We start from the raw sequence: 12,186 nt of genomic DNA, 5'->3' as shown, positions 1-12,186 counted from the left end.
AGCTCACTAGTATCAAAATGATAGGTGGTGTTTTTGGGTAATGGTTAAGGAATGTCTTCCATTTTGACTAATGATTGTTGTACATGTTTGATCCTTGCTTTTGAATTTCAGTAACTTTCTGAGGTGCATAGCTTACTGTTTCACATTACAATGTATTTTTAAGAATAAGATATTGTTTGTATCTCCCTGTGACACAAAATCTGTTTCACTGTGTTCTTTTGCATGATGTTTTCTCTCTTTTCCTTCTCTCTTCTCAAATTAAAATGATTGGCAGGAAAAGAGGAACACTGTTCTTTTTCTGACAGTGGCCACTAGAAGATACTTCAGTGGAAACCCCCTAATGAAAAAAGCTAGTCTGAAAGATCAGTGTTAGTAAGTTAAGAAGTCATATTTGTAATAAAGTAGAATTCATATTGATAGAATAATTTGTATATAAGCTCTCTTTTAAATCTCTGATGCCAAATGGAGAAGGAGCTGTATCAGGTTTCACCTCCAGCCAACATGAGTAACATGCAACAACACTTAATAATATCATCAACTGGCTGACACTCAAAGGCTATATGTGAAGTTCATGACTAAAGGATATAGGAAAAACCATGCTGTTGATAGTAGTCACATATATGCAGTATAGTGGAACAGATGGCATATAATTTGGGGTTCTTCCATTCCTCGAGGTTCATTTTAGAACTATTCTGGATTTATGTGCTTAATGCACATTTTTTTTTCTCCAAGTGTGCTACGTGTGCAGAGGAAGGAGATCATCTGTACTAGGGGTTCTCAACCTTTTTCTCTCCAAAGCCCCCCCGACATACTATAAAAACTCCATGGCAGGGGCAGAAAGGCCCTTGGGGGAAGGGGCCTAGGGCAGAGGCGTAGTTTGACTTCTATTTTGGGGGGACTGGGGCCAGCGGGGCTCAAGCCACCTCCATATGGCGGGGTCCAGAAAGGGTGTGCCACCTCCACTCTGAGACTCAATTTGAAGGCCACCCAAACTGTCTGGGTTGCGGGAAGGGCATGCAGCCAAAAATTATAACTCAAAGGTGGAGAGCTTAGCTCAAAAAGTTTGAAAACAGCTTAGGGTGCAGGGAGGAGGGTAGCTCAGGGTGCAGGGAGGCAGGTAGCTAGAAGCTGTGTGCAGTCATGGGGATAGCACAGAGTGTAGGGAGAAGGGCATTAGGAACTGTGTGCTGGGAGGATTCCCCTGCGGTCCCTGTTCCCAGAGGGGTCTGCCAGCCACGGAGCTGGGTTTCCCCATCTGGGGGGCTCTTACTGGCTGCCTCTGCAGGAGCAAAGGGGGCTGGAACTGAGAAGCAGCTTAAGCCTGGGGCGCCAGCAGGAACAGCAGCTGTCTCGCACTGTCCAGCTCCAGGTTCCTGCCTCCGACCTGACCAGGGCGTGGGGAGGTGTGGAGCTGCCCCCGGACTGCCCTGCACTTGCGCTGCAGTTTGGGAGAGGAATGTCCTCCATGTCCCCAACTCTGTCTATTGGCTCAGGGCTTCTGCCCCACAGAGAGCACCAGGGCTCGGGGCTCTGAGATTCAGCCTTGCACCTCCCGGTTTCAGCCCCGTGGGGACACTGGGGATCGAGGCTTCAGCCCCATGCCTCCTGACTTCAGCCCCGTGGGGGGAGGTAAGGGCAATGCTGGGGATCCAGGCTTCATCCATAGGTGAGTCCCGCAGCCCCTTTGAAAGGGCTCGCAGACCCCCAGGGGGTTGTGGACCCCCGGTTGAGAACCACTGGTCTGTACTATCTTCCTCCCCACTTATCACCATACTCTCTTTCTAGATATGCACCTTTCTAGTGTGCTGCAGGTGTTGTAGCTTGAGGCATTCTCACAGACATACTAGACATTTTTCAGGGCATATTGGTCTATTCTTTCTCCCCCCTCTCTTATTTAGTAATTTAATAGGAGCCTTATCATTCCTTCCATTTGAAGGCTTTCTCCCCCACACCTTCTCTGCCTCATTCCCCTCGTCCTGGCTGAGCCTCGCAGTGGGTGGGAGGTTTCTCATGGTAGTGGTTGGGGATCGGAGGAGGATGTGCCTCACGTAAAGGGTGACGGTGGAGTGGAATGGGGCAGCATAAATCCCCAGCCCTGGGAAGGGCAGAGATCCCACATGTATGAACCAAGATCTGGGGGATCTTTACCCTCTGTGTGTGAGCTGAGATTTGGCTCTGCCCTTCTGCAGGGGGGGTCTGAGCCCTTCTATCTGACCTGCATGTGTGAGCCAGGATACTAAAAGCCCAATGGAAGGGGAATGACAATGCCCACTGAGACGAATGGAAACAATTGAAATGTCTCAAATTTATTGTTTCAGGCTGTATCCTTCTCCATCATGTGTTCTCATTTGGCTGAGCATAGCTCACTGAATGTTCCCTTCACACCTCTGTGAGCCTCTTGTGCCTGAAATGGATGTGTACAACCTTGTTTCCAGACACTAGGCCCTGATTTGGACTAGAGACGATGTTCCATTCTCCTGTTCCTTCCTGCCTCTAGCTGGTAATTGCACTCCTCACAGCCCCATGAACCCTCTAAATGTACCAGGGACGGGTAGGTCAAGTAGGAGTGTGGAGCTGGTGCATGTATGGAGGGTTCTAAGTGGAGTGGGGGTGGTCCAATTGTTATACCAATTATATTAGACCAGTAAAAACCAGCAGGATCTTATTAAAGGGGACAAGGCGAAGATGCCACATTTATTATGATAACAATTTATGACTAATAACTAATATCTTAATTCTTATACACACACATTATACCTAATACCTATACACACACACACCCACATTCATCAGGTGTTCTGCAGCTGCTGCATAGTTACCAGTCCTGAAGATAGCTTAAGGTCATGGTTTGATTTTGCAGCTTGGGTTCGTAGCTTGTGGCAGCTAACTGGCCAGGAAAGCTGGGCACAAGGCCGAGCTGGATCTCTGTTGGGCAGGCACCGATGTTCTTCCATGTTGGCAGCAGAATGTTACCCAGAGTCTCTCATCTCACCCTTCTTTTTATAGGCTTTTAGTTTGGATTCAAAGTCTATAGGTCTTGATGTGTCACGCTGCCTCTGGGTTTAGATTGATCACCCATCAATTGCAGGTGTGACTTTCAGCCTTGGACCTGGCTTTGATCTTCCTTCTGTTGTTCTGTTGTCCTTTTCTTTTTAGGGTGGATGCTTCTTACTTTGTTTAGGGCTGTTGTCTAGGTCTTCAGCCGTTGGTATTTGAACTTTATCTCATCAGGACAGGCTGGGGCTGGAGGTTGATTCCATCATTCATACATACCTCATTCACACATCTAAACTAAACTAATAAGATTACAGCAGGGTTTGCAAAAATGAAGGTTGGAGGAAGCTTTTACAAAATGGAGTGAGTGTTTTAAAATGGGGTTTGAATTACAATATGGAACAGAAGTTACAGTGTAGGCAAGTGTAGTGAATGGTGAACAGAAGTTACATTAATAAAGTGAACAATTAAAAACAATTTCATTTATCAGTTCTACACGATCAATGACATGATGAAGGGAATATTACAGGAGTCAAGGTAGTGCTGGGGGAGTCTGAGCAGTTGAAGATAATATGTGAGGGGTCAGAGCAGTGGAATCTGGGGTGAGTAGGAGGGGGTCCGAGTTGTGCAGTAGGAGTTGTTGAGGTTCACCTCTGTCCCGCAAAAGTCCTCACATCCACGCCTCTCCATGTCTCCCCTACCCACCAAAAATGTCCCCACTGACTTCATGCTAGTCCTTGTGCCGTTCTTGAATCCTCCCCAGAGCTCTTCAACCTGCATGCCCTGTGCTGTTGCCTGCCTCTTCCTGGGGAGGATGGTTGAGGGGGAAGAACTAGTGTGTGGTGGACATAAAGAGAAATGAGTGACAAGGAGATGATGCAAAGGCACGGAAGAGATGGCCATGCAGCCACTGCATTCTGTGAGTGGGGTAATCCTTGCTGAGGAGGCAGAGGCAATGAAGGGGAAGAGCTGGGCTGTAGTGTGTGGGAAGGTGCTAAGAAACCTTTTTTTTTTTTTTTTTTTTTTTTTTTTAAACGAAAGAAATTAAATGCCCCAAACCTGCATTAACACAGAGTTAAAGTTGCCTAGTGGTACCTCATGTCCTTCCAGAATGTGGAGAGGGCTAAGCTTAAACCTTGGAAAACCAAAAAATGAAGTTACGGTACACTCCACAGTGCATCCTTAATTTTGTCCTAACCACATATTAGCAATGTACTGTTGGAGATGCTGCAGAACACCCAGAAAATGGAACATGTGAACACTGTAGGATAAAGTTGAACAACAACTCTTTGCTTGAGCAAAACTTGAGTTTAGGTCAGGGGTAACACAGGAGCTGCCCACACTCAAACACTGTGCCCACTCCACACAAACCACCTCAGGGCTTGGCTACACTAGAGAGTTGCAGCGCTGGTGAGGGGGTTACAGCGCTGCAACTTAGGATGTGGCCACACTTGCAAAGCACGGCCAGCGCTGCAACTCCCTGGTTGCAGTGCTGGCTGTACACCCGGTCGAGCCTCGGGTGTAGGGATTCCAGCGCTGGTGATCCAGCGCTGGTCAGCAAGTGTGGACACCCACCAGCGCTTTTATTGACCTCCGGGGTATAAGAGGTATCCCAGAATTCCTGTCCACAACAAACCGGAAGAAAGGGAGAGCTCGGAGTTCAGCCAAACTGCTTATTTAAAAAACAAACACAGCTCCTGTTTGCTGAGCGAGCGGAGGCAGGCAGGGGAATTACTTTGGAATGTTCACAGCTGTTTGCTTGAAGAGAGAAACAGCACGCTCACACGGCAGAGGGGGAGGGGGAAGTCCGTGTTCAGTAGTTGCTGATCTGGTCTGACGGGTATTTAGCTGTGCCTAATTTGCATTTAGTGAATGAGAGAGGAGTGGGGGAAGGGAGTTAGAACTTTTAAAATGATTTAAGGTAGGCACAGTCCTTAGAACTTGCAAGGCAGGGAGCTGAGAACAGTGTCAACTCCAAAAATCCGTTCTGTCTGTCTCCTCCACGCTCCCTGTCACATTCCACCCCACCCCCCTCTTTTGAAAAGCACGTTGCAGCCACTTGAATGCTGGGATAGCTGCCCACAATGCACCACTCCCAACAGCGCTGCAAGTGCTGCAAATGTGGCCACACTGCAGCGCTGGTAGCTGTCAGTGTGGCCACACTGCAGCGCTGGCCCTACACAGCTGTACGAACACAGCTGTAACTACCAGCACTGCAAAACTGTAAGTGTAGCCATACCCTCAGACTTTCTATATCTTATTGTCCCTTTACTCTTGTGAACCTCTGCGCTTTCTCGCTGACTCACTCACTCTCTTTCATCGCAGATCATCTTTGCAGATACAGAGTAGTACAGCGTCGCCATTCATTCCTGTCCATGGCTTGTTCCTTCATTAAACCCAGCCAGGTTGATGTCCTGCAGTGTAGTAGGTCAGACTGATCTTGGTTATGTTTGCATTATTTTCTTTGACATTCCATCACCTGTTGTTTTCAGCAGTCTCTGCATCATCATAATCTTTTAGATTTATAGCCAGTCCTGCACTCTGATTTCACTCCTACTGTGCTTTTAACTGGTTGGTTTGTCTTAAAAATCATTCCATTTTACATCTGCTATGTTTTGAAGAACTCTCATCTGTACTTCCTCCAACCTTTTGTTGTCTTTTTAATTTAACACAGTTGCTTCCACCACTTCTCTTGGTAGGTTAACCTGTGCATCACCCTTATTTAACCCAGTGGCTATTGCCAGCTTATGGTAGCCAGAAATAAGTTTGTGTTGTGGGGGTACTTTAAATCTTCTGCTAATTTTCAAAAGGTCTCCATTCTGGAAAGACATGAGGCACTACTGCGCAACCTTAACTCTGTGTTACGATGTTTTTGGGTAATTATAGTATCAATTCACTTTTTAATGCATTTATAATGGGATTTTTTATTAGAATGAAATATTTTATATAATTTTATGTAAACAATGGTAAAGTGCAAAAATAAAACACTTTCTGTTTCAAACAACAACAAAATGTCCTACTTGTTGTGGATTGTACATGGTGAAATAGGAAGATGTGTTTCATATTGCTTGTTAGGCAGATAAATACATAGAATGGTATTGTTGTAGACACATTGGCACAGTGGTTTAATAATCTTTGAATTACTGATTCAGGGAGAGATTAGTAAAAGTACAAGTGGCAAGTAACTATTATAGTATTAATTTAATTGGAATATATAGGCCCAAAAAGTCAAAGATCCTGTCATTGTCCAGTGTTAAACAAGGTATGGGGTTTGGTATACAGAAACCTCAACTTGCTTAGTACCATAGCAAACAGATCATTAGGAATCTTTAATAAAGATACAGAAAAGAAGGAAAAACAGTTTAAGCACTGGACATGTAAAGTATTAAATAAGACTTTCATTTTAACAACATGTTTTGTTCCCTTTTCCTTCAGCTGACAATAATATTTAGAAGGGGGAAAAAAACCTTGTTTGACAGTCTCTTGGATGGTATTTAAAGATGCTAATAAAGACATCCTTTGGAGGAAAAGAGAAAAAATTAGCAGAGCTGGGCTGGAGCTGTCATTGGTGGTGATGGTGTTAAAGTCTGATCACATTTCCTAGAAGACAAATCAAGACATATGTGCACAAAAGAGGAGAGAAAAGAACAGCAGAGAGAAAATGCAGCTTCTGTGTCTGGGGGTGACTCTCACTTGCAACTTCACTGCTGGAAAAACACAGGCACAGGACATGATCTTTTCAGCCATTCGGAGATATGACAAACTCCAGCATCAAGCTATTTAGGACATTGCTTTTAGCGGCCTCTTCTGGCCATAGGCTTTCGGAATATACAGTGTTAGGCAACTAAGCTAGAGTCTTATTAATCAGAAGACAAAAGGAGAGAGAGAGGAAAGAAAATAAATTAGGTGGGGAAGGAAAAGGCTACATGGAGTATGGAAAAGAGAGAGAAACTTGCACATCCCACATGATGTTTGGAGTAGAGCTGGAGCTGGTAGAGGGGACAGTATCACTGTGGTCCTTCTTTCTGGTCTGGGTCCAGTCAGAACATCTTTCAGGACCAGGATTAAGAAGGGCCAGGGTGATAACCATGATGGTGAAACTTGCTCCAGTAGCCAAATTTTCTCCTGAAGTCTCTTTCTTTAATGACCGCATAAAGGAATGATGGGTGGAATAGCCCTTCCCCTCATCATGTTGGCCACCGTTTAGGCCTAGTTTCTGACAAACCAGTTTTGGTTCCTTTATTTCCTGTTCCACATTTTTTGTCTAAGCATGATCTTAACACAGTCCTTGAATTATATCAGCAGGCCTTTTGTTTGGACTAATACAATCTTTTTGTCTCCTTTATGTACCTTTTCCCATCAACATTTGTCATTATAGGTTATTGTGACATCTTATGAACTTCCATGTTGATTCAGTGCTATTTCGGCCTCCTTTCACTTGTTTTATTAAGTTGCTTTTTAAATCTGAGGTCTCTCCCTCTGAGGTTTTTGTTCTTTTCTTTCTTTCTTTTTTTTTTTTTTAAAGATAAAGCACCTCTGTCAAAGAGTCTTTTATTAGTCCCAAGTGCCCTGTCGGTTCTATTGACTCTGCTCTTCCAACGTTATCAGAAGTTCTTCACGTATAACCTACAAGCTGTAAAAGAGGATTTTCAGGTAAACTTTAATTCATTTATTTAGAAGGGGGAGGGAATTTCTAAATATTAACTCTATCTTCCTTGATTCCCCAATGTATTTCTCCTGTAGTTTTCTTTCCCCCCCCCCCCCCCATTGTCTTGGACTCTGGGCTTGTTTACTTGGGAAGTTAGTTCGTAATAAGACAGGGTGTGAATTTAAAGCACAATTGTTTAGCTAAACTGCCCAAAGGCACTTTAGTTCAGAATATAAGAGTGTCCTGGCTGGTTAGTTAGTTTGCTGTGCTAACTTCCTATGTAGGCAAGCCCTTAAATCACCAATCTGTTACCATCACTACTCCCATTTAGGCCATATCACCCCCCAAGAGAGATTTTTTTCACTTCTGCTAAAACAAACCATCAGAGTAGCTCTCATTTCCTTCTGCTGGGACCCTGATATTATTTCATCATCTGTCTTTCAACAGAGGAGAAGTGTGAGCCTTGTATAACTTGAGCCATGTCTAACGCTACCACTTGTCGGCAAAACGTGTGTCGCTCAGGGGCGTGAACTCCTCCCTGCCTCCCCAGCAACATAATTTTTGCTGGCATAGAGGGTAGTGTGAACAACACTATGTTGCCAGGAGAGTGTCTCCCGCCGACATAGCTACTGCTGCTTGCTGAGAGGGTTTTATTATGTCAACGAGAGAGCTCTCTTCTGTCAGCATAGACCAGGTACACGAGAGATCTTACAGCAGCACAGCTGCATTGGTATATCTGTGCACCTGTAAGCTCGCTAGTGTAGACATGGCCAAACACGTTTAATAGTATATGATCTTTTGATGTGAATAGGAATAATTTTGTGATGTTCATAGAACAAGCTGATAAAATTCCTTATGCCATTTTTGTTTTCAGCCTGGTCTGCACTTAAAATTTAGGTTGACGTAGCCAGGGCCGGTGCTACCATTTAGGCGAACTAGGCGGTTGCCTAGGGCGCCAAGATTTGGGGGCGCCAAAAAGCGCCCCCCCCAAAAAAAATTTTTTAAAGCCATTTCAGCTGCCCCTGCGCTGGGAGGGAGAGGGAATCTGAGCCACCGCCAGCAGCCCAGAGGATCCCCTGGGTCAGCGTGCCGCCAGCAGCCTGGGGGTTCCACCGCGCAGTCGCTGCTTCTCTTCTCCCCCCTCCCAGGCTTGCTGTGCCAATCAGCTGTTTGGCACCACAAGCCTGGGAGGAGAATTAGAGCGAGGGTGGTGTGCTTGAGGAGGACGCCGAGCAGAGGTGAGCTGGGGCGGGGAGTGGGGAGCTGCCATGGGGATGCCTCAGGGCAGGGGGAGGGGAGCTGCCACAGGGCTCCTCACCTCTGCTCTGCATCCTCCCCAACACGCTGCTCCCGCTCTAATTCTCCCGCCACCCAGGCTTGCGGCGCCAATCAGCTGTTTGCCACCGCAGGCCTGGGACAAGAATTAGAGCAGGGGAAGCGTGCTCGGGGAGAACGCAGAGCAGAGGTGAGCTGGGGTGGGGAGGTACCGCACGGCTCCCTGGGCCAGGGGGTGGGGAGCTGCCACGGGGGAGTGCCTCAAGGCAGGGAGGAGAGCTGCCGTGGGGGAGGGGGGGCCTGCCGTGGGAGGGAGGCACCTCAGGGCGGAGGGAGGGCGGGGAGCTGCTGCAGGGCTGGGGGGAGGCAAGGTGGAAGTTTCGTCTAGGGCGCGAAACTTCCTTGCATTGGCCCTGGACATAGCTACAGCGGTCAAGGGTTAGAAAAATCCACATAGCCATAGCTATACCAACATAACCCTTACTTTAAATGCAACTAGATTGATGAAAGAACTTGGGGAGGTAAAGTTTCTACAGCAATGGAAACCCCTCTTCCATCGCTGTTGGTTGCATTTATGCTATGCCATAGATATGCTGCTATAGTCCCTGAATTATAGACATGGCCTCTGTGTATTCAGTTGTGGGGAGGGAGAGCTTCATCCCAGCAGCTCAGATTACGGCTTCATGTAATATCACTATTCAGGTCTTCCAAGTATATTGTTAAGGTCCTATGTAAAAAGAGGACCTGATGTTTCTGATAGTTCAAATATAAGAATAAGCATAATAAAGAAAAAGTTTTTTACATTATAAAGAAACAGTAAGGGCAAACCCATATTTTGTTTAACTTTTGCTTTGCAGTTCATCATAAAGGGAGTCCTAAAATCACTTTATTTTCTTTATGCTGCTGAAAAATGGTTAATGGTAGCAGTTCCCTGTTGAAAGGAACCATCTTTTTCTGTTATCAGCACTGCTATATGCAAGTATCTGTGGAAAGCACGGTATATTAGTATTTGTAAATATGAACTATTGAAGATGAGTTGATTTGATTTGAATGGTAAGATTGTTTAAAAAAATAAACATTTCCGAGTAAGATTTTCTTTTTTAAACTAACTTTCTAATATCTACTAATCACCTTAGAAAAATGGTTACAAACATATGTGGACCACTGTAATCATTTCTCCTCTTTTGTATTGTGTTAAACCTAAACACAAATCCCCTGAAGAATTTCTGTGAAGGATGAGAGAGAGTTAAATATCTTGGTGCTTTTATATTCTAGATTTGGAGACTTGTATTTGGGAGAACGATATGTCTTGATCTGAAAGATACATTCTGCAGTAGCTTGCTCATTTATAACTTCAGGATATTTGAAAGAAGATATGGCAGCCGAAAATTTTCAGTAAGTGTCACTTCTATCATTTTCAATACTTACAATGATTGCTAAATCCTCTGGCAATATTGTCAGATATTTATATTGTTGTAGTCTTTTAGGACAGATACTTGGTTAGCATACATGGTATGAAACAGATTTTTTAAATGGCATGTTTGATTTTAAATATTATATGAAGGTTTATTCTTAATTGAGATTTTATTTCCATTAATCAAAATGTATTTTTAATTGGTATTTTTACCCATAAATCACAATTGAATAACCAAAGAACATTTTTAGCTTTTTTTCATTTAATAAGTAATAGCTCAAGCTAAGAAAATATGTTGGTAGGCTACAGCAAGTTTTATGTGGTCCATGAAAGTGAATTTTATTGAACAATCCAATTCTTAATAGTTCTTTAAGATGAGAAAGACTGGTCTGGTAAACTTGCGTTGTAAAATCGTACTGTAATGTCCAAGGAAATAAACTGAGCTTAATTGAACTATAAAATAGACTTTTTCAACTTTAAACATCAGAGCTTTATGTGATCCATATGTTTAATCTTATAGAATTAACTAGCTCCAGTTAAATTAATTAATTCATGTTTGGGACCTGTCTGTTTTGTTTGTTCCTTTTCAGTCCTTTTTATTGGGCTGCTGGATGCTGTCAGCTTTATTTGATCTTCTCTTTGTAGAAGTTGTGCAATATGCATTTGGCATCACCATCAGCAGTTTGCCTTCTGGATTGTAAGTAGCTCTTAATGAGCTTGGCTTCGTCTTAGATACGATTTCAAGGGATTACTTAGCACAGATTTGAGTAAAATGACCTACTAATGTAACCCTTCAAATGCAGTATATCCTTTTTTACATAAAAATGAAAATGTTCTTGGTATGAGTATTCATTTGTATAACACTAGTTTCCAAATATGTCCTATAGTAGAGTTGAAATATTTTTAGTATTACACTTCCACTTTATGATAACTTTCAATTTCACAACATTGTGTTTTTGTCTGTCTTGGAGTAACTGAAAGGAGTTACCTTGGAGTGCTGGCATCTTTTAAGCTTTACCCAGTACAGTGTTCCTGAATATTTGTTTTGATTTCACTTTCTTTTAAGTGCTGACTATGCTGCTGAAAGCACAAAACTAATGTTACTGTAACTCACTTTTTAAAATATGCAAAACTATGCATTTCATACTGGAAGCTACTCCATTAGTTCACATTTCAAAACTCTTGTTTTGTAGGACAGTATGTCTATATGTATTGCATTTCATATTTGAAGAGTGAAGTGTTTAAAGGTTAAGATTCTTCAGGAGCTCAGTTTCAAATAAGCTGCTTTAGAGATTTGTATAATAGAAAGAACACAGAAAACTAGATGGCTAACTGAGTATTTGCATTTAGGTTTATGCTTTAGTGTGGTCAGGCTCACATAGTCAGGGGTTTCCATATACTGCATGATCTTTGGTATTAAGAAAAGATTTTATAGTCACTGTTTTCTAATGTCAAATGTAAGGGCTTTCGGTTTCTGATCCTTAATATATCTGATGGAAAAGACATTAGACATTCTCATAAGCATGTGGAAAGTTACACTGTAGTTAGCCTACTTAAAAAATGTGTTTTTGTTAGACTTTCTAAGGTTAGCTATTGTAAGAGTCGTGTAGTGTGTCAGTATTCGGAAAGATTAGAGGTGGGACATGCACTGTTTGTATGTCTGTATAAACTAAATCTATTGAGGAACAAAGTATATACTATCTGTTTATGCTTTGGGGTATTCCAGACATGAGTAATGTTGTATATTACACTTACAGGAAATAATTAACAATTTGAGTAATTTATCTCTTCTACTATTCAGTGTACTTTTTATTTATGATTACAGAATTTCATTAATTTTAGGGTGTCAAAATAC

General features: G+C 43.2%; 1 protein-coding gene across 3 annotated transcripts in view; it reads left to right on the top strand.

Moving 5' to 3' along the window:
* Positions 1-12,186, top strand: part of UBAC2 (UBA domain containing 2) — a 199,957-nt gene that overhangs the window by 36,013 nt on the left and 151,758 nt on the right. For all 3 annotated transcript variants that reach the window (XM_050950488.1, XM_050950500.1, XM_050950490.1), the window contains 3 exons: positions 7,520-7,647; positions 10,193-10,312; positions 10,922-11,028. In XM_050950488.1, the coding sequence (XP_050806445.1) occupies positions 7,520-7,647; positions 10,193-10,312; positions 10,922-11,028 (355 nt within the window). The remainder of the gene's footprint in view (positions 1-7,519; positions 7,648-10,192; positions 10,313-10,921; positions 11,029-12,186) is intronic.

The sequence above is a fragment of the Gopherus flavomarginatus genome, chromosome 1 (genome assembly GCF_025201925.1).
Source record: "Gopherus flavomarginatus isolate rGopFla2 chromosome 1, rGopFla2.mat.asm, whole genome shotgun sequence".
Classification (NCBI taxonomy): domain Eukaryota; kingdom Metazoa; phylum Chordata; order Testudines; family Testudinidae; genus Gopherus; species Gopherus flavomarginatus.
The sequence above is the reverse complement of the archived record's forward strand: the minus strand, read 5'-3'. Positions and strand labels throughout refer to the sequence as shown.